The 20,721-nt window shown below is 39.7% G+C and overlaps 1 protein-coding gene across 10 annotated transcripts in view; it reads left to right on the top strand.

Annotated features, from left to right (window-relative positions):
* MTMR3 (myotubularin related protein 3) overlaps positions 1–20,721 on the top strand; it is an 87,307-nt gene that overhangs the window by 51,655 nt on the left and 14,931 nt on the right. For all 10 annotated transcript variants that reach the window (XM_075167172.1, XM_075167174.1, XM_075167177.1 and 7 more), the window contains 9 exons: positions 2,625–2,721; positions 4,250–4,363; positions 10,925–11,130; positions 11,355–11,486; positions 13,500–13,611; positions 14,760–14,955; positions 16,529–16,714; positions 18,135–18,305; positions 20,441–20,586. In XM_075167172.1, the coding sequence (XP_075023273.1) occupies positions 2,625–2,721; positions 4,250–4,363; positions 10,925–11,130; positions 11,355–11,486; positions 13,500–13,611; positions 14,760–14,955; positions 16,529–16,714; positions 18,135–18,305; positions 20,441–20,586 (1,360 nt within the window). The remainder of the gene's footprint in view (positions 1–2,624; positions 2,722–4,249; positions 4,364–10,924; positions 11,131–11,354; positions 11,487–13,499; positions 13,612–14,759; positions 14,956–16,528; positions 16,715–18,134; positions 18,306–20,440; positions 20,587–20,721) is intronic.

The following is a 20,721-nucleotide window of genomic DNA, read 5'->3' as shown; positions in this document are numbered from 1 at the left end:
GCTTGCTTATTTCTGGTGGTAGATATTCTCCTTCTAAGAGTTGAATTACAGTTGAAATAAATCTATGGGAATGTAATTGAAGAAGTTAATCCCAAGATACTGTAATTTATTTTTTTTACATCCAAGGAGCCCAATATTTGGTAGATATGAACAAAAATACTAAATTGCTACAAAATCTATCTTAAGTATCAACTTTTGGGGAGAAAATGTAAGTTGTTATCAATATATGTAATGGGAAGCTCACAAGATCAGCTTTTATAGTCAGAAGGAACAAGTCCACAAAATGTATAGCTTGCTTTTTCTCTGATTTTGAGAGTTAATTGGGACGCTTTGAAAAATGTTATCCATCTTAGCTCAAAATGCCTCTTAAAATACCAGCATTTCAGGAGGAACGGACAAAATGTTAAGGCTAGGGTTTCATTTCTCAGAAGAAAATCTATGATTCCACGACATGCACGGTAGCTGAAAAATTAAGAGGGAGAAATCAAACAGAATATTTCATTTTCATGTAGTTTTATGTGTTTCTCTTAAAACCCACTAGCAGTATGCAACATCGATGATTGAGGATATTTCCAGTATTCTCATTTGCTATCCAGAAAAATCCTTAAGGATGTATCAGAAGTTTTAATGACCATTTCTCAAAGCAGCTGATAATAATGCCCATCCTCAGTGCTGCAAGAGCATGCTGCTGTTCCAATACAAGTTTTTGCCTTTTTTTTAAAAAAAAAAAAGTCACTGCTAAGGAAGAACATGAGAGGTTGTTGTCTGGCTGGAATGTATTGTCCCAGTTTCACCTCTGCACTTGACAGGGGATCAAAGGGCTCCTCGCAGAGCTGCCATCTCTATGGAGTCATCCAGCTTTTGTAAAACAGGGACTCGGGCAGCTGATCTGTTTGAGGAGGTGGCTAGAAGATAATAAATTCAAGCTCATGCAGAGTTCACGTGAGAAGTGGGAAATTGTCGGCAAGCTTCCGTCTAATTGATCTGGCAATAGGGAAGGTAGAGCAGAACTACAGTGCCTGTGTGATACTGAGACTAGCCTTCTGCAGAAACTGCACGACACGCGACGCAGAACTATTTCTTTTTTACGGCACTGTTGCACCAGTGATGTGATGTAAAGGGAGTAAGTGATGAAGGTCAGTCAGGCCCATAGATTTTACCGCCATGTGCCTTGAAGAGTGAATATTCTGCATTTGCACACAGTGTCATTCTCACATTTTACCTTTCAAAAAGTGTAAGAAAAATAATGTCATTATGCAGATCTCTTGCACATTGTCCATATTGTAAAGCATGTTTAGATTTGCTAAGTACCATTTTCAATGTATGATCTGACCTGTAGGAATGAATAACATTATAGCTTTTCTTTCACAGCTAATTAAGTCTTGTAGTTAGGCTGCTATCTTTAGTCTTAATTTACCTATTTCTCTATATTTATCTCTAATCTCTCTGTAACGTTGCATAAAAAATTGTTTCAGACATGTACATTTACATCTTTGAGATAAATATGTATCTATATATATCTCAGGTATTGAAAGACTTTAGGTGTTTTCTGAAATATATAATGGAAAGATGTAATACTTAAAGCATTAATTTTTCAACAGATTTCCCCCCCCCCCCCCCCCGTTGGGTGATGCTCTGCCTCATGATTTAATGATACAGTAATTTAAAGAGACAAGCAATGGACAGACTTTCAGAATCATTTTATCTAGTGTTGCTCACATGCTCATTAAATTTATCATATTTCTTAGCTTTGTGAACCTGAAATTTTGTACATTGTTCTCTTCTACATGTTGATTGAGTACCTTATAATTCTGTAGACTTTGTCTATCAGAATAATTATTCTCTATTGCCATTGTATATTTTCCAATTGTATTTTGATACTTTAAAAAAATTGTCTAGAAAATAAATGGAGCTCATTCCAGTTCCTTTAACATATTAATCCAGGAATTTGTGAGGAATCAGATCTTGTGACTGATATTTGTGTCAAACAATCATTTATGCATTTTATCTTCATATCTCCACATGACTCATGGAGGAATAATGTCCAATTTACAGATGGAAAACTGAGATGCAGGTTAAATTACAAGGCTTGCCTACAGTCATACAGGAAACCTGTGGCTGAAATTGCAGTACTAAATAGAGATTGCCCAAGTTCCAGACCACATTCCATATGTTACCCCTTCACATATCGGTCAGACCAGAGCTTCACATTCTTCCCATTGATACAGAATTCTTCTGAACTTCAGAAAAGAAAAACTAGTGTTTTCCCACTAAGACTTCTGATGGATCTAAATTGTTTTTGCTGATGTGCTTGGTTCCGGTCTGCAGTGTTATTGTTTCTTTCGTGAATTTACAGCAGCTGGTCATTTCAGAGAAAAAGTCCTTGATGGACTTGGACATTTCTGGAGAGTTGACCAGGGAGAGCCATCAGTACAAGCTGTGGTTCCCCTGATAGGGATTTTCAAAATAGGGTTGTGAAATGTAGATGGTGGGTTTGGACTGTTCCTTTCTCTTCAGTTTTTAGTAAGTATGAGCGCAGTGGTGATTTTCTCTCACTATTTTGAAAGGTAGGAATGTTACTTCTTATTTTGCATTTATTTTCTCTCTCTGCTTTTGATACCCAGGCGAACATGTAACTTCAAGGTTTAAAAATGAAGTGGAGCGGATGGGTTTTGATATGAACAATGCCTGGAGGATTTCCAACATCAATGAGAAGTACAAGTAAGTTATGTGGGCTGCTGATTCAGAGCCAAATGGCATCTCAAAACACCAATTTTGTTATAGCAGATAACTTGGAACTTTTTCCAAGCTTTACGGTTCCTAATAAGGGACAATTAGAATTATGATTTTTTGTTGTTTTATAGAAAAAAATGTGCTTTTAAAGTAATATTTAATATTTTATTAGCTGCTACAATTTTTGTAGGCTTAGAAATACCAGATTTTTATGTGCTTGCTAGAGGACTTCTTAGAGAATAAGCATTCTAGTGGAAGAAAGGGAAGCCTTAAGTGAGCAAAGAGTGGAGTTTGATTTGAACTTTTAAAAAACATTTTTTTATTGTGTCTTATTCTCTAACTTATGACAAAGACTTGTGTTAAAAAAAAAGTTGGTTTGGAAGAGTTAAGCTTGTAGATCCTGAAAATAAGAGAAAACACTTCCTGTGGTCCTGAAAGCATAGACAAATCTCTGCTCCAGCAGCTAGAGAAGACAAAGGTGTTCCTCCATTCACGGCTGGTAGGACAGAGTGTACTGGCTGATCCCTAATCCAATTCAGAGCAAAACCAACAGTAACACTTTGTGATGAAACATGTTTCATTGCTCTGTCTTTGCAGGATAATGACTTGCACCTGGTAGTTGGTGTCACTGCAAGAAGAGTATCTGTCTTGGTTTCTAAAAATCTAGGGAAGAAAAAATAGCTATCCCTTACATATTTAATACTAAAGAAAAAGGAAAAAAACTTTATATGTCATATGGAAGCAGAATGACACAAACTACTCCTTTTCTTCTTGTGGCCAGCACTTGAAAAAAGAGCATTTTTTCAGGATGATTGGTATATTTTTCTGAATAGAATCTTAGACGTGTTCATGTCTGTCCTCCTTGTGCAGTAAATGCATCTCTTTAAGGCGATGCACTGGGGATGAACTAATTTATGATTCAGCAATATATTGCAGTCACTGCTGACTGCTTGCACTGTTCTCATTGGCAGTCATAGCTTTATTAGTTAAGTCGTGGAGTAGGAGGTGCATTTAGTCACAAGAAAGTTCCAGTTCGCCAGTGCATGCAGATTCCTGCCTTCAGCAAGGGTTAATTAGCCAATGTACTTTTTCCACACTTACACATGTTTTTTGTCTTGAATCCAGTAGTCCAGGGTGGCTCTGCTTCTGTGTTTTGTGACCCAGAAATCGAGTGGCTAATTCTTTAGCATGGAGAGACATGGAATTTCTTTTCTGAGGTCCAGTTTATTTCAGCACTTGGAGTTAAAAATCGCTTACATGCGAATTTCCTGAGAAAACACCAGCTTGAATCTTCTAATTCTGAAATGCATTTATGCACCTCAGTGTTCACAGTGCTTTTTGTATATGCAAGGAGGAGTTTAATAACATACAATGAAACAGGAATTAACAAAATGGCAGTTTGCTGAGATGAACAGCTGTCAGGTTGCTTATACTGCTTATTTGTGTGTGTTGTCTGGGAAGCGTGTAACTGCTCTGTATCACTTACGTTCAACCCTTTGCACCACTTTTCTCACAGGCTCTGCGGTAGTTACCCCCAGGAAATCATAGTTCCCGCCTGGATCACGGATAAAGAGCTAGAGAGTGTGGCAAGCTTTCGGTCCTGGAAGCGTATCCCTGCTGTTGTGTACAGGTGAGGCTCTTGCAGGTGGAACAGCTTTCACCAGGCTGTAAATGGGGTGTTCCAGCAAGTGAAAGCTGCAATAAGTTGTAACTGGTAATCTTGGTTATAATGAAAGGTGTTCAGGCTTCTCTGGGCCCTAGATGTCCCCTGACAGACTTTAGCAAAAGTGTTAAAGGTATTTTAAAATAATATTTTTATAATTTATTCAAAGTAAAGAGAGGTCTGGCTTGCATCTTGCTGCATTTTTGCATGTATAACATGATGTGGAGGGATGCTGCATGAAGGCCCAGGACCTGCTAGGGTAGCGTTGGAGAACTAGGCTGAGAAGAGGCAACAAAACCTGGCATAGTCCCTCCGTGCTGCCTGGTGGGGTGGTACCCAAGCTGATCCACCCTGGGACTCTGTCTGGGGTTGGGTCCTGCTGTTCCACTCCAGAAGGATCCCAGAAGCAGTGTAGAGAACAGGACCTTGGAACAAAACACAAATACCCTAAGGGTTCAGATATCAAACAAGGATGATGGGGGACCCCTCACATGAGAAGACTTTCAGACCTGTATTTAAATGACAGCAAAGTATGACCTGTTAGGCCTAATAGCTTGGTGTCTTTGTCTCTACGTTTGCTACCTGTATATGTATTGTTTTATACCTGTTCAAAACTCTCAAGAATGCGTGAAACAGCAGCACATATTGGCCCTTGTCAAGCCATAAAGGAGGTAAGGCAGACTTACTACACGTTCACTCTGAGTGGGAATCATGGTTTCTGTCTTTTAATTCCAAACACATATTGTAGGAGCACTCAGCATTTGCATCTCCTGCAAGTCATTCCTAGGGCAGTCACCTCAGTTAAGATTGAGTTTTTTAATACGAAAATGAAAAAATGTAAGATGAAGACATCAACAGAGCTGAAGAAGTGATAAATGGCATCTCTGGCTAGGTACTCCTTTGGTTTTTGTCTAATTCTCATCTGGCTAATACTCAGACTGCAGTATAAACAAGGACAAATACCAAAATTATTTAAGGGAGATATAAAACTCAAATTACAAAAGAATGTACGTGTTAGCTCTATCTGCCTATGTTAGGTAGTTTTAATCAAACAGTCTCTTCGTTAAATTGAGTCCAACAATTCTTCATACAAAATTGCCTTTTTTTTTTCTTGGCAGCTTCTTCAGTAAGAAATGTATTTCAGCATCTGTTGTGGGGGTTTTTTTGTTTGGTTTTTTTTGGTTGTTGTTTTTTGGTTTTTTTTTGTTTTGTGTTTTTTTTCCAAATATTCTGGAACCTGTCATTTAATACCTTGGCCACTTTCCTGGTGTAGTTATCCTCCCATAAATGTTTAAAATCTCTTCAAAAAATCAGATGACAAAGGGATTAAAAAGATAACGAATACTGATAATTCCATTAAGTCTGCCTAGCCACCCATTCCTTCTAAAGAGACAGAAAGGAAAAGCTGTTCTCCGAGTGTCAAGATAAATTTAGAGAGCAATAAAGTTGACAAATTCATACGGCCTGGGTCGGAGGAGCAAGTATACAAGTGTTAAGAGTAGGCCACAAAACATTATTTACCTAGCTTAAGAGGAGAACAAATTAGCTTGTGGCAGCCGACCATTATCTTTAAATCCTCCTAGCTTTTCTCCTTTTTCTTCCAAATAATAAAGGGGTTAGCATCTCTTTCTGAATGTTAAGGAATTGCTCCATCCTCTGTTCAGCTCTGTGATGGGGAAAAAATGCTTTCTGGCATATGCTAATTTTTTAAGACTTAAGGTATTTTGTTATTATGGTAGTACATATAAGTATGTATATTATATATGTGTATAAAAGAGAGTAGTGTAATTTATATATGGTTTTGTATTCAACTTTGGACACTGCATTTCAAGGCCACTTTGTGCCTTTTATGCAGTCATCACGTAATTGGGGGACACCTCCCTGCAAGCACACTTAACGCAGGGAAGCATCCCTCCTTCTTTCATCACTGTACAGGAGAAGGAAATCACTTTCTTTGCATTCTTGGGTACAGCTGGCATTCTGGGGGATTTATGGGAGAGTGATTTAAATTTTCAAAAGACCTCACAGACTGAAATTGTTTAATCCCTGGCATTCAATTTTCTGCAGTTCTGGTGAGACTATGTATGTTAAATTACCACCTAGTTTTTAATTTGTAATCTTAAAATCAGTGGGAGAAAAGTTTTTCTCTTTTTTGATTTCTTTTTTTCCTTATCTTGACATTTAGTAATAGATTTTTCAAGACATCCAGTTCATCATTCTGCGCTCTAATAGAACTCACATCAGCCAGTGGTTGATGATCCATATGATTGGAAATCCATGTATAGTTTTCTCTCTCTCTATGTTGCCATAAAAATAACTTTTTTTCTTACTTCTGGAGGAGTAAGGGACAAAAGCTCATTCAGCATTTTTTATCTGTTGAAGATGATTTTGGGAGTATTAGTTTCATTATTGATCACATTTCAAAAATCTGCTCTTTTTGCTTTACCACAGGGGGAAAAAAGTAATAATGATTTTAAAAAATTCATCCAATAACTTGTCTCAGATATTGAACACTGGGACAAAGAGAGACCAGAGACACAGACACTTGGCAACAAAAAACTCATTGTTCTTGTAAAGGATTCGAGACCTATGACGGTATGCACAGGCTGAGAAGCTGAGCGGGCTGAATTCAGAGGCAAGCTTCAAAAATACTCAGTTGACATTGGACTGTCAGGAGCATTGCTTCTGTTTTATGAGCAGATTTCTAGAAAAATCTCACACCCGGCTTCTGCAGTTTTTCTGTGTTTATAATTTTTTTTAAATCTAGGCACATATTTATGTAGATAAATCTGGCCTGTTACATGGTTTTTGTAGCTTCTCTGTTTTGGTCCCAGAAAATCAATGTTAGGGAGAAGCCTTCTTGGATCTTGTGGAAAGACGATAGGGAGGACTTCATACATTATATAGTGTCCTAAACTCATGAGAACCTGCTTGGAAATTAGCTGTGTTGAAGGTGTCTTTTTGTCTCGCCCACTGCTGAAGGTGATTACCCGTGCAGGCAGCATCTCTGCCAGCGCAGGAAGCCAGGGTGAACAGAAAATTGCCGTGTACTTGCTGAATTACATTTGTGAATTGCAGCAATGATTTTTTTCAGTTGCAAGTACTAGTAGTTAAGTAATGCTATGGAGGGAGGTATTAAAACCTTCATTAGTCCTCCCTGTCTCTGTAGTTACAAGGACTTGGTGGATTTATTGTTGTACTGAAAAGGTTGCTTGAACACGAGGAAGATTAAGCATGTGCAGAGGTGTACCGTACATCATAGAGTTATACAATGCTTTATAAAGGGCTTTGTAGTTATCTAATGGTGATTTACTATTTAGTTTCTGTAGGGAGGCTGCATGTTGCTTTGTCTCTAGAGGGTTAGGAAATTTGCAGTGGAGGGTTTGCTTTAATTTTTTTTTTAATCTTTTCTTGGTTACTGAGATCTTGAGTGACACCATCTTACCCCCGCTCTATCTCTAGGGACCTCGAAATCACACTTAAACTATTTGCTATTTTTTGTTCCTGTGGCCAGTCTGCTTGGAATGAGTGTGATTCCTCAGACCTCCAACATTACCATAAATAGAATTGTTTGCTGATTTCTGTTGATACATCTGAACATTGCATATTTGTGCACGCTTAGGAGTGTTAGGGCTTCACAGCTATCAATGAACTCAACTTTTGGCCTGATGATTCTTTATTATTTGTGGTATAAATGGCAGGCAAGAACCTGGAGATGAAAGTGTAACTGTTTATGAACCTATGAAAATGATTCTGCAGGCAGGTAGTAATGAAATCTGGGACAACATATGGAAAAATAAATGAGCTTATTTGAGCATTCAAAATAGATTTCTTACATGTGTAATGATGTTTTATTTTTTTTTGTTATTTCTGCAAGCATAGCAGGGAACCTAGGTGGCCTTTCAGTGATTGGCACGTATTTTTTGCTGAACTAATTTGAGCTCAATAGAACTGTTTCTGGAAGGCTATTCATTTCAGCAGAAATACATTTTCCTTCGCATGCAGTTGACTGGCACCTGGTGTAAGTGCCGTGGCATTCAGATTGCTTTTCCTTTGGTTCAGTTAATGCAGCATGTCAGTTGCGTCCTCTCAGTGAAAGAATTTTATATGAAACAATTACAAAAGATCTATGAAAAATACTTAAAATACCGTATCACAACCTATTTTATAATTTTAAGTTTTTGCAACAAGGAGCCTTAACCCGATGTAAGTGTTGCTTTTGAATGAGTGGCACGAGGCAGCCGCTGCCGCCTGCTGCTGTGCCCCGCAGTGACACTGCAGAGGTGGTGCCGCTCAGCACCTGACCGGGGCTTGACAGCTCTGACAACAAGTTATAAACCAGCTTGTCACACCTCCATAAACACTTATTAGAATGGTGAGAGGGGGAAAAAGGTTAAGATTTATAGGTTTGGGTGGGCTTTCTTCCTGCTCAGGGCTGTCCAAGTTGACTGTTTAAATTTGCTTAAAGATTCAGCTAACCCTCACCATTCTGTGCAATTGCCTTGGTAGAGGGAATTAAACAACTCTTGGTTGAGATGAAGCTGAGATGGCCAGTTTGGTTGCTGGAATACTCTAGAATCCTTTGCTGCATTGTAACATACAGGAACTGTAATTGGCATGTGCGTACTTTGTAAATATGGGGTTCTGGTGGGACTCCTGAGCAAGAACAGCATTGCCTAGAGGCACCTTTGCTTAAAGGGGTATATATCTGCAGGCCATTTAAATAGAGAAGAACAGTGTGTGGATAAGTGGTAGGATATTGCAGAAGGGACGTGAGGCAGGGAGTAAACGCTTCTAGGTGTCCCATTCCTCAGCATCGTTGACTTGTGTGGCCTGAGAGAAGTTGTGTCTCTTCTCTGCTTTGGCCACTCCACCTGCAGCTCTTCATACCGACAGCTGGGCTTCCTCTCCTGCTGTGGCTGAGGTCCTCTGAATTCAGGGTGCTGCTAGTGAAGGTCAAGGAGAACATTGTTAATGCCAGATGTAAACACTTCAGTGAATGGGGAATTACATTTCTGTTGGCAGCAGTGGGATGTGCCAGCATGGAGGCAGTAACTGAAATTACAGTGATAATATGTTTCAGTACTCTTTTTTTTATAATAGATTATAGGGGAGAGTTTTTAAATCTTTTTCAGAGTATGTTTGCAATGGTTGGATACGTTTTAATTATTTCAAATCTGTTTTTTATGTGTAGTACAAGAAGCTAGGTCAAATTTAAGAAAATAACTACTAACTAACTCTTCAGACATTTAAAAAAAACAAATCTGATTTTTTTTTAATGTCACTCCCCAGAAGAAGCTAGCTACGTTCAAGTTAGGTCATTCTTCAGTTATCTCCCTGACATACTTACTTATTGATAGACTCATCTCTGTACTCCATTTGCCAGTCCTCTGAAGTTTTTTCAATATATAGAGTACTTGCGAATTATATCACATTTTGGAAGAAAAATATTCTGTTAATAAACAATATTTCCTTTTTCAGTGCTACTTAGGTGTCTGTAGCAAAATTTACTTGCTTGTGGACTTTGTTATTTACCAACCTGGCACCGCACTGGTGCTTACATGTGAGAGCTACTATTGCTCTTCATCAGCTCCTTGGTGCTCTTCTGCTAGAAACGATCGGTGTTTGAGAGGCAGCAGATGAAACGCTACCCAGAGAGGGTCAGGAAGAGGGATGGAGAAGACCCACACAGAGAGGAGAACAAGCTGAAAAGGGGATGGCAGAGCCACACCTTTCCAAACAAGCACTAGTACCAAACTTCAGAATGAGTAAAACTGCAGATGTTTAGCATCCTGAGATGCGAAAGGCTCTCTTCCTTTTAGCTAGTGAAACAATACCTAAATACAGCGGCTTCTCGATAATGGTTCTGCAGTGTTCAAGGACTGCCTCCTGTGATTCATGGGTGATGCCTAGCAGTGGTTACCATCGATGTACAAGAGTCAGGTTTTGGGTTACCATTAGACATCATCCGACAGAAGACGTGCCTAATTCTGCCAATATTTCCTACCAAAATTGTAACATTGTTTAGATTTAATTAGTAGTATGTTTTGATTTAAAAAATCTCATCAGAAAGTGAATCTGTGGTTTTACTCCTGTCTTCTAGCTTTAAAATTAGCATGAGTTAAATTGAACTTTCCTATTTACTCTGATATTACAGCAGTAGACCTGACTGTCCAGCAGGTGTTGAATACCTCTTTAATGCCTCATCTGCTGTTCCAAAACGTTCCCCGGCTTTCACTGGCCGACAGGCAACAATATTGAGCAAGAAAATGCTTTGTTTTCTCTTACTGACCTCGGCTTTGACTTTTGCCTTTCAGTGACTGTGTGGTCACAGTCCGCATTTTGAAGGGAAGCACGTGGAATACGTTGCCACTGAATCGCAGGTTGAGGATAACTGCTGATAGAGAGGTCCCTGACAGGAATTAAACTACTGGAGTGCACCATTAATTTTTCATGCCCTCTGTGTTTTTCACCCTGATTCTTCAAGTTATTCACCACTGTTCTTTTTATTCTTTTCTTTTTCACCAGGCACCAGAGCAATGGAGCAGTCATCTCCCGCTGTGGACAGCCCGAGGTCAGTTGGTGGGGCTGGAGGAATGCAGATGATGAACACCTTGTCCAGTCTGTAGCCAAAGCCTGTGCCTCAGATTCGAGGTCCAACAGTAACAAATTAATGAATGGAAATTGTTCCCGAGATTTCTCCAATGGAGGGGACCTCTCTGATGTGGAATTTGGTAAGTTTGTCACTGTTCCTTTTCTGTAAAGGGCAGAGTGTTATATAAAAGCTTAATGTCTTATATGTACTGTAACGAATTCAATCCTTTGTATTTAATCAGGCATTCTCCAATTTCTGTATGTGCAGTGCGTATGCGTTGTGCGACTTGAGCGAATCATTGTTGTAAACAATGTCAGAAGTATCCTTTTAGTTGCTCATCAGTTGCATATCCTCTTTCCCCAGATTCCTCAATCTCTAACGCTTCAGGAGCAGAGAGTTTGGCAATACAGCCTCAGAAGCTTTTGATATTAGACGCACGATCTTATGCAGCAGCTGTGGCCAACAGAGCCAAAGGTGGAGGCTGTGAGTGCCCAGGTAAGCAGTGTTCCTTCTCAGTTTTCTGTTAAGTTAATCAAAAGGATTTGCTCAAATATAATTACACTGATATACTTCAGTACTGCCTATTTAACAGACTGTGTGGATGCAAGTACTGTTCATCTGTGTGAAGGTTCTGGATCGTTGCAGCTATCACACAGCCCTTCAAAAGGACAGGTTTAGCTGTTAATTAAGTCTGTTTCTCAGAGCATAAAACCAGCTGGTAACAGTTTGTTCAGTAAATGCTGAACTGTGTGGAATATGCTGATTAGCTTTCCCCTGCTAAGTCAAATATATAAACCAGAGCGAGACAAAGGTGTCCAGTGTGCTAATGTCTAAAAAAAACCTGAACAAACTTTTAAAAATCCACTAACTGTAGAGGATAATAATAGTCTAGAATGGTTGTGCAGAAGACAACTTTTCTGCAATTTTTCTAAAGCGGAAACATTTTTCAGCATTTATATCATAACCCAAAGCAGCTGAAATCCTGATTCATCTTGCATTTGTAATACATTTGCAATTACCAATTTCTGCGTCCTTTGGCACTTGTAAATTGTTGATATTATATGCAAGATATTATTTTATGGTCACTATTGGATATGAATGCAACCTGTTAAAATTCCATGGGTGGAGAGTCTAGAAAAAAATACCAGATAGAAAAACTATAGGTAAGATAACAAAAGCTATTTTAACCATATATTCTTGTTTTGGTCTTTGCTGCAATAGCTGCACTTTGATATGTAGCCACCAGTAAGAAAAGATGAATTTTCCATTTAACACCTCAAAACTACTAAATAACTCATCATCAGAGAATAAAATTTCAAAACAGAATACAAGAAGTTTAATTTTCTTCCTATTGGTTCTTGAATTCTGTGTAGAAAATTCCCAAACAGCTTGTCGCCTTTAATAAATTTGACCTCCATTAAGTGCTTCCTTTTTGCTGATAAGTTTTCTCCAGGCATTGCCAAGTTTGCTTCGCTCTCTCTGTATAAAAATTTCAGTTATGTTATGCTTTGTTTATAACATAATTCAGGAAAAAGACAAAAAAAATATATAAATTGATACTGTCAGTCGCTTCTGACTGGAGTTACGTAGTCCATCACTAACAGGATGTTCTGGTTTGGGTCAGAATTTGTTGGGCTGTTAACAGTTAAGAAATCAAATGATATAAAACATGCTCTTTTAAGAGACTACTCCATTTTTCTGTGCAAGCACTCAATATCCCATATTCTGCATCCTGATTTTTTTTTCTGTTGTAGAAAAAGTCATTTTAGCTATCATGTCATCATTTTTGTGCAGATAGAAGCATCAGGACAGAGGAAAGCTAAATCCAGGAAAGACTATCTTCTTAGGTGCTCCCTCTGACTAGTGGACCCTGTCTGTGCAGATACTGCCTCCCCAGTAGAGCAGAGTTGCATGAGTACCTCCCACAGCAACATCTGAAGGCAGGCTCAGTAATTCCATCTATCTTCTGTTTTCTGAGCTTTGAGTATTTCTCACGTGTGATGCTTATTCCTCATAATAGAAAAACTCAGAATAAAGCAGTAAATGAAGTAACCTTTCAGTCTTTTTGAGTGCTTAGGAAAAGGAATCTATAACTTGTATAAAAATACACATTAGTTTATCAAATTTAGGAACATCCATAAATTATCAGTTAAATATTGTTTATGCTTAGGATGTTTCTCAGTTTTTTTAAAAACATTCTGTAACCTTGAGCATGGCAATATCACTTTTCCCATAGGTTTGTACTCTGCTTTTTGTAATGTGAAGTGAAACATAGCAAAGTGTTTGTGTATTTATTTTCAAACTCTTTCCTGTTTTGCTATGCTGTGTTGTAATGTCTGGAATACCTACTGAACTCCAAGTACTAGTTTCTCCTTACAGAATATTCGTAAACAGAATATTTCATCTGCCCACAGCAATACTGGTTTCTTTTTATGAAAAAGCTTCTTTTAGAAATTAACCTTACTGTAGTTTTTAACTTCTTCCCTCTTTCTTGATATTTCCCTACAGAATATTATCCAAACTGTGAAGTAGTGTTCATGGGGATGGCAAACATTCATTCTATCCGGAAGAGCTTTCAGTCGCTGCGTTTGCTCTGCACACAAATGCCAGATCCAGGAAAGTAAGTGGATGTTTGGTGTGTTTTGCCTTTGTTTACATGTTTCTGCAACTGTGTTCTTTTGCTGCTGATTAGTAAACTGAAATTCAGTGTTTTTTTCCTTGGTGACTTTCCTGTGTAATAGTGCTAAGCTGTATTTTTTCATTTCCATGGAATTTGAGCTAAAGGATGTCATTGGTTTATTATCTTTGAAGTGAACCTAGAAAATGAGATCTGGGATTATAATGTAGCCTTCAGTATTGACACTAGAATGTTACTACTTTCAGGCGGGCTTCTAAGTGCTAGCACTTGGGCTTACCTGCTATTCCTGGTTCTTCAACCTTCACTTGGCTTGGAGCTTGGCTCTCCTTTGGAAAATTCTAGTGGTGTTCCATGTACTTCATGCGTTTATAGTATCATTGCAGGAGACATGCTTCATAGCCCTCCAATGCTGTGGGATAACTAGCCTCTAATGGCCCATCATCTCAGGAGCTCCTGAGCTTCGGTCTTCACTAGGACACTGTAGTTGCACCAGTCCTGTTTCCCCTACCACCTCCCTGTTTTGAATTTGCTGCTAAGAGTCTTTCATGGGTTCAGAGTAGATCCAGAATGGCCACCCTTACTAAACTGGATATGTAGATCTTCATAGGGTAGAGATTCTTAAGATACCTACAGCACACCTTGTAATGCCTGGGAATAGTTGAGATACAGGAGGTTTCAAAGGCACCTCAGGTTCCACCCTTTCATTGAAGCAGAGTTGTCATGCGGCAGAGTCCCAAGGTATGCCAGGGATGCTGGCACTGCTGGGTGATCTGAATCCTCAGTTCGGAGGAAGGGAGACAGCAGAGGCTGCTGAAAGTAATGATTACCCAGTAGCGCTTACATTGTCCATTGCTGGTGGCGTGTTATGTTCTTGTCTGAGGAAATGTTATTTAAGCTTCTTGCAAGTCTTATGCAGCAAAGCACATACCAGAGACCGGCTGTTCCTCGAGTGTCCTGCATGGCTTTGTTTCTTACAAATCTGGGAAAGTGTTAATGAGACGTAAATGAAAAATATTCCAGACTGACATTTACAGCTTATTAAAATAGGAGCTTTGACTTGATAAATTCAAAGATCCAAACCTGAAAGTATTTTAAAAGAGCAAAAACTGTCTTCCCTTGTTTTCCTCTAGTTGGTTATCAGCTCTGGAGAGTACCAAATGGCTGCAGCACTTATCTGTGCTTCTGAAATCTGCACTACTCGTAGTTCATGCCGTGGACCGAGACCAGCGACCAGTCTTGGTGCACTGCTCAGACGGCTGGGACCGAACCCCCCAGATAGTGGCGCTGGCCAAACTGCTGCTCGATCCGTATTACAGGACCACAGAGGTTTGTAAACATCTGTTAGTGCATGAGGTGGTTACTGAGTTTGGATCCTTTTTGAGGAAGTCTGTGTATAAATGATTTCCATTTTTTCCACTAGGAAAAGCACTAAAGCTAGCAGTTTACCAACAGTAGTCTGCAGATACACTTACATATAACTGTAAATATAGTCTGTAATTCAAGAGCAGATTATATTTTTCCCCTTTGCTGTAACTGCCCAGTCATGGTCTTTGCTTCCCCATATTTAGCTTAGGAATATGTAGTACAGAGTGCTGCATATTGCAGTTTACCTTATACCATTGCAGTTTCTCAGTGAATATTGATACAAAGCCTTTCTCTTTTCTAGATTTCTCTACTGCATGTTTTTCCAGTTTCACAGTTTCATTGTCCTCTGTCACTTAGTTATATTTCTCTTGGTTTTTCAGCCTGAATTTTTTTTCCCCCATCACTTTTCAGCATTGTGTGATATGTAATGGCTGGATTCCATCTGCCAGCCCACATGCAAGATGCCTTTGTTGTCTAGAACAGAAGCATATGTCTGAACGCTGTGCTAAAAACTGCTGCTTAAAGCCTCGGACATATGAGGACCAGAAGTTTAAACTGTAGCAATGCCTTTTGGATGAAATTGTGAAAACTTCTCAGATCCCTTTTCACATGAGTTGTAGAAGTCGGCATCCATCAGGTCAAAACATACTGCTCTGTCCTTGGCACAGAACCTCCTCCTGGTCCTTCCTAAGAGTGCTGTCATTCCTCTTCAAAGTGCCGAGTTCTTCTGTACACGCCCTTTGCCTTTCTTCTTGTCACCACCGCATCAGAGGAAATCATAAACTGTAGCTGTCTATACAAGGATCAGAAATGTTTAGGAAAATGTCTTCAGCATTGTCACATTTCAAGCTTTTCAGCTATGAGCTATTATTTTTGCTCTAATTACAGCCATTGGCTTAAGTATGCTCTACAATTTTTCTTTCCACTAAGAATCAAAATCTTTCTAACCTGTGATGGGTTTTAGGTCCTGTAAGATGAGGTGTCGCATTCAGGTGCTCAGCGAGGCACTGTTTTGAAATGTTCTTTGCCCTTTTCATTTGCATAAGAAATCATGCAACTCGACCTTTAATCAACCTTGTGACTGTGCTACATTTGGTATACACACAGACAGATCTGCCCATCCTCTTTAAGGGAGAGCTTTAAAATTTCCTCTCCTGTCCAAATGTTGGTTACCGTGATCCAGAGGGTTTTGATCAAGGTGAATTTCCTACTCGCCCCTGCCTGGCCAAGATAGGTTTCATATCAGGATCTTCCATGCCAGTCACTGAGGACTTAACCTGTCTTATTCCCTTTCCTGTTTATGTAGACTTGGGAATTAATATCTGTCCTAATTTCACAATTTAATGTTGTGCAGCATTTCAGAACACAGAGGCATTAGGTAAAGCAGTAAAGATAAGTAATGAGGCCAATGCTGAAGGGAAATGGGAGTGAGTGAGAACGCAGTAACAAGGTGATTCCCATGAGTCTCAGACTGTCTTAGAAAATTGAACCAAAGAAAAATAGGAACTTTTCATTTGTACTTTCATTTCTGCAGGGTTTCCAGGTTCTAGTGGAGACGGAGTGGCTGGATTTTGGCCACAAGTTTGCAGATCGCTGTGGCCATGGTGAGAATTCGGATGACCTAAATGAGCGCTGCCCAGTGTTTTTACAGTGGCTGGACTGCGTCCATCAGCTCCAGAGGCAGTTCCCTTGCTCTTTCGAGTTTAACGAAGCATTCCTTGTGAGTTGTGGCTTGAGAGATTGCTGTTTTATAGACTGCTTCTAAACCAGTACCCAGTACTAACATACTATAGAGCCCCGAGGGGTTTCTGATTTTCCCATCTATCTGTGATATGCTGCAGCCTGATAAAGGCAATGGGAAAACTGCCCAGATACAGTAGACAAAAGTACTTGTATACTTCATGGGACCTGAGGTCTGTTCACTCTTAAAACTGAAGCAGGACCCGTAAGGACTTCTTTTAAACTTCAAAGAAAGAAATAAATGATACGAATTTAATAGTCTCACCTAAGAGGTGCTGAAATAACTCTGGTATAATACATCCAAACAGCATGAAAAAGGTCATAGTTGCTGGCAATAAAACTGCCCCCACTCTGATCTTTTGAGCTGAAGGCTCCTCCTCTAAAAACAACCTCCCCCTTACCTTTCCATTAAGTTTTTCTGCTGAAAACGTGTAGGGTGTATGAGCTGTGTTTATTTCATTTTGAAGTGGACAGCTTTTCTATTAGAAATTTGCGTAGGATGGTCAAAATAAATTCTTAAGGCCAGAAAGCAGGTCTCTGGGAAAGTGGCAGTCACTGACTGCGGGACTAGTAATCTGAAGAATACAAGTTTTTATGAAGTGTCTGATCCACTAAGAGATTTAAAGCACATTCTTGTGATTGTGGTTGACTTGAATTACTACTTGCCAGCTCAGCCGTGTAACCGAGTATATGTACAGTCCTAGCTTAGCTCAGTTGTGAAATGAGATACATAAGGTTATAACTGGCGTCACAGCACACTGCTAATCTACAGGAGCTGTGTGTGAACATACCCTTAGTATTCTGGCCTTTTTAGAGTAAACCCCTTAATTTATTAGAGTATTGAAGTACTTGTCTTCGTTTAAACGTCTGAATAATCCCATGGAAGTCATTTATAGGCTTAAAGTTAAATTCATATTAAGCTATTTTATCAGATAGGGACCACAGCATGGAGGTGAATAATGATCAGGATGTGTGCGCTGTGTGCATTTATACCAGAGTACAGAAATTAACGCTTTTCCCCACCATTTTTTGCCTTTCTGTGCTGCATTAATGTTTTGTAACAGGTATCATGATTCCCTTCTTTGCCTGTCCTACAGAGCTATGAGTTTGAATCAGCAAGACTTATACTTGATTATGAACAAATATTTTGTCTTTCTATTTTACATTTTTTCCTGAATTTTTGTAGTTATGTTTGTAAAAGATTCTGCTATGCTTGAGTTTTGCAATTCGTTTATAAGGAGGTATGCAAAAAATGCTAGGTGTGTTTGTATATCAGTCTTTAGGAGGGGGGTGTATTGCCCTGTGAAGGGAAGATTTGTTGCTTCTTAAGCCTGAATGTTCATTCTCACATTAAGCTGATATCTTCTGCCATATGACAATATTTCTATTGATCTGTGCAGGTCAAATTGGTGCAGCACACCTACTCTTGCCTCTTTGGTACATTCCTGTGCAACAATGCGAAAGAGAGAGGAGAAAAACACACTCAGGAACGGACCTGTTCTGTCTGGTCTTTGCTGCGGGCAGCAAACAAAGCCTTCAGAAACCTGCTCTACTCCTCCCAATCAGAATCTGTATGTATCCTTCATTCCCCACCGCGCGGGGAGAGTCCCTTTAGGGGCTCCCAGGTACAATGTTCTCAGAAGTGTGTACCTTAAGAAAATACCCAAGCTTGTAGCAGTGGGACATCGTAATGGCTTAGCTGTCACATGAATACAGTGTAGAGAGAGGCATTTCCAGAAAAGTGGGCTCAGCTCTCCGCGTCGATGTTTACCTTTGAACACTCTGTTCAGTCTGACATTTCAAGTCTTGCATTAAGTTTGCTGGTATTTGAAGAATGTCAAATGCAACCTCAGAAATTTCTCTATGCTGGAAATGCATTTTCTGTAACTAAATATTTTGCTTTATCTTTTGTAACAGAAAACATTTCAGTGTTTGACAAATAGACCTTTAGAGAACTAAGCTAAGTCAGACGAGTGTCATAAAATTGCATACAAACCTAGACACTGTGTCTATATTCATCTTAAATCTAAACAGAAAAAGTAATTCAGATTATTTAGTATATCTTTGTTTTTCTTAATACTTTCATGTTTTCAGTTGGGTCTTCCATAGTAATAGCTCACTGAAGCTTCTGGGAAGAGGCTCACAGTTACCTTTTTGTGTATTTGATGAAAAGTCATGTAAGGCATTGAGGGATGCAGTGTGGTGGGCGTGTGAACAGTCAGTCATCAAACGTCATCATGATTAGGACAGGAAAGACTTATAAATATTTAAACCCTTTTTGTTTACAAAAGTGTCAGATACCATAAACCTAATTGTAAGGACTACACAATGTTTTTGCATATCATAGATGTGGCTTTTAATTGTTCCTTAGAGTAAAATTAAAACCTGGCTTAGTAGGAGAGAGTTTATGCCCTACATTTGTTATAAAAAGATTAATTCTATATTCACATCAGCCCTCTATGGCTGGCTGTCTCCCCTGGACACCGGACGTGCAGCCTGCGCTCAGACTCTGTGCAGATCCCATTTGTCATTGCGACAGGCAACATCAGAGAGAGCCCTTCAAGACTTTCCAACCTGACATTGTCATCGTAAGAGTGGATGTGATAGCTGAAAGCATGAGACATTGCAGACAAATACGGCTTGTGAGGACTTTTAAAGCTATGGATGCATCTGAGTTTGCCCTGAAAATACCAGCAGGCTTGCCCAGGAGGAGCTTAGAGAGCGCTCTTAAAGCGGGCTGTGTGGACTGGTAGCCGTTCTGTCCTTGGGCTGCCCTTACATGCGATGTCCTGCAGTATAGATGCAGTCTCAGTGACTTGGCCTCTGTTCTCAGTAAATACTACACTCTACTGTACTAAGCTAATTAGGATAATTTGTCTGTATGTGGGAGTTTTGGTAATTTCCTGTCTTGTATTCATCTTTCCGTGGTTTTACTTCAGTCTTTAAAAGGTGCCTCTCTGATGTAGCCACATCTGTTATAAACCATAGTCGTTTAAGAGCAGCATCCACCACACCAAGCCACCCCACAGCCCTCCCTCCGCTCAGTGGCAGGGAAACCTGACTGTTTCTCTGCCATTGCCTGCTTTTCCACAAGGAAGTTGCCTGGGAAAAGAGTGGAATTGTTAAGAGTGACCCAAGGTGTTTTTAAACTGAAACAGAAAGCATATACAACCGTCAAGGAATCCCTTTTAAGAGCAAGCTGTCTCTTCAGCAAAGTATTTCTGCATGTACTTAATTTTTAACATATGAGTGGTTCCATTAAAGACAGGGTTAGCTTTGATGAATTGGAGCCTGTAGAAGGAGGTTATTAGTTCAGCTCTCATATGGCATGGTATAATACGAAGTACAAGCACATCTCTGCGCTAACAATGGGCCACTGAATTCTTCAGCAGTTTAAATTGCTCAGAAGCATTATTAAAGTGTAGATTCACACAGAATTCACACAGAATTCATTCATGAGAACTGAAAGCTGGCATTGTTATGCCTCAGCCTCTGTCTCTGAAAGAAAAGATAATTATATATCCAAGTGTAGCTGATTAAAAATGCCATAGCTGCTCACTGGCCTTCAGAGTTATCTAGAGATCTAGCAAAGCCTCCCAGCTGCAAACCTGAATAGTAAACTACCACAGTCAGATCTGAACACTTCTCTGCATTCTGGGAGCGAGCCGTTTACCATTTCTGAACACTGCGTGTTCTCCCCTCTCAGGTGCTGTATCCAGTGTGCCATGTGCGTAATTTAATGCTCTGGAGTGCTGTTTACCTGCCGTGCTCTTCCCCCTCTACACCCGCGGATGACACCTGTGCCCCGTACCCTGTTCCAGGCTCTAGCCCTGAAGATCAGCCTCTGGGCAGGTGAGCCTAGAGCCCAGAAATCCCATCCTGTAAAGTAAGATCAACGGAGAATATTGTGGCATATAAAGAGGAGAATACTTGTGGTGGGAGGGAAGTCTTTTTCACGGGCTTATTTGTGGGACTGTTTGACTGACC

Source organism: Calonectris borealis, chromosome 18, assembly GCF_964195595.1.
Source record: "Calonectris borealis chromosome 18, bCalBor7.hap1.2, whole genome shotgun sequence".
NCBI classification, from domain to species: Eukaryota; Metazoa; Chordata; class Aves; order Procellariiformes; family Procellariidae; genus Calonectris; species Calonectris borealis.
The sequence above is the reverse complement of the archived record's forward strand: the minus strand, read 5'-3'. Positions and strand labels throughout refer to the sequence as shown.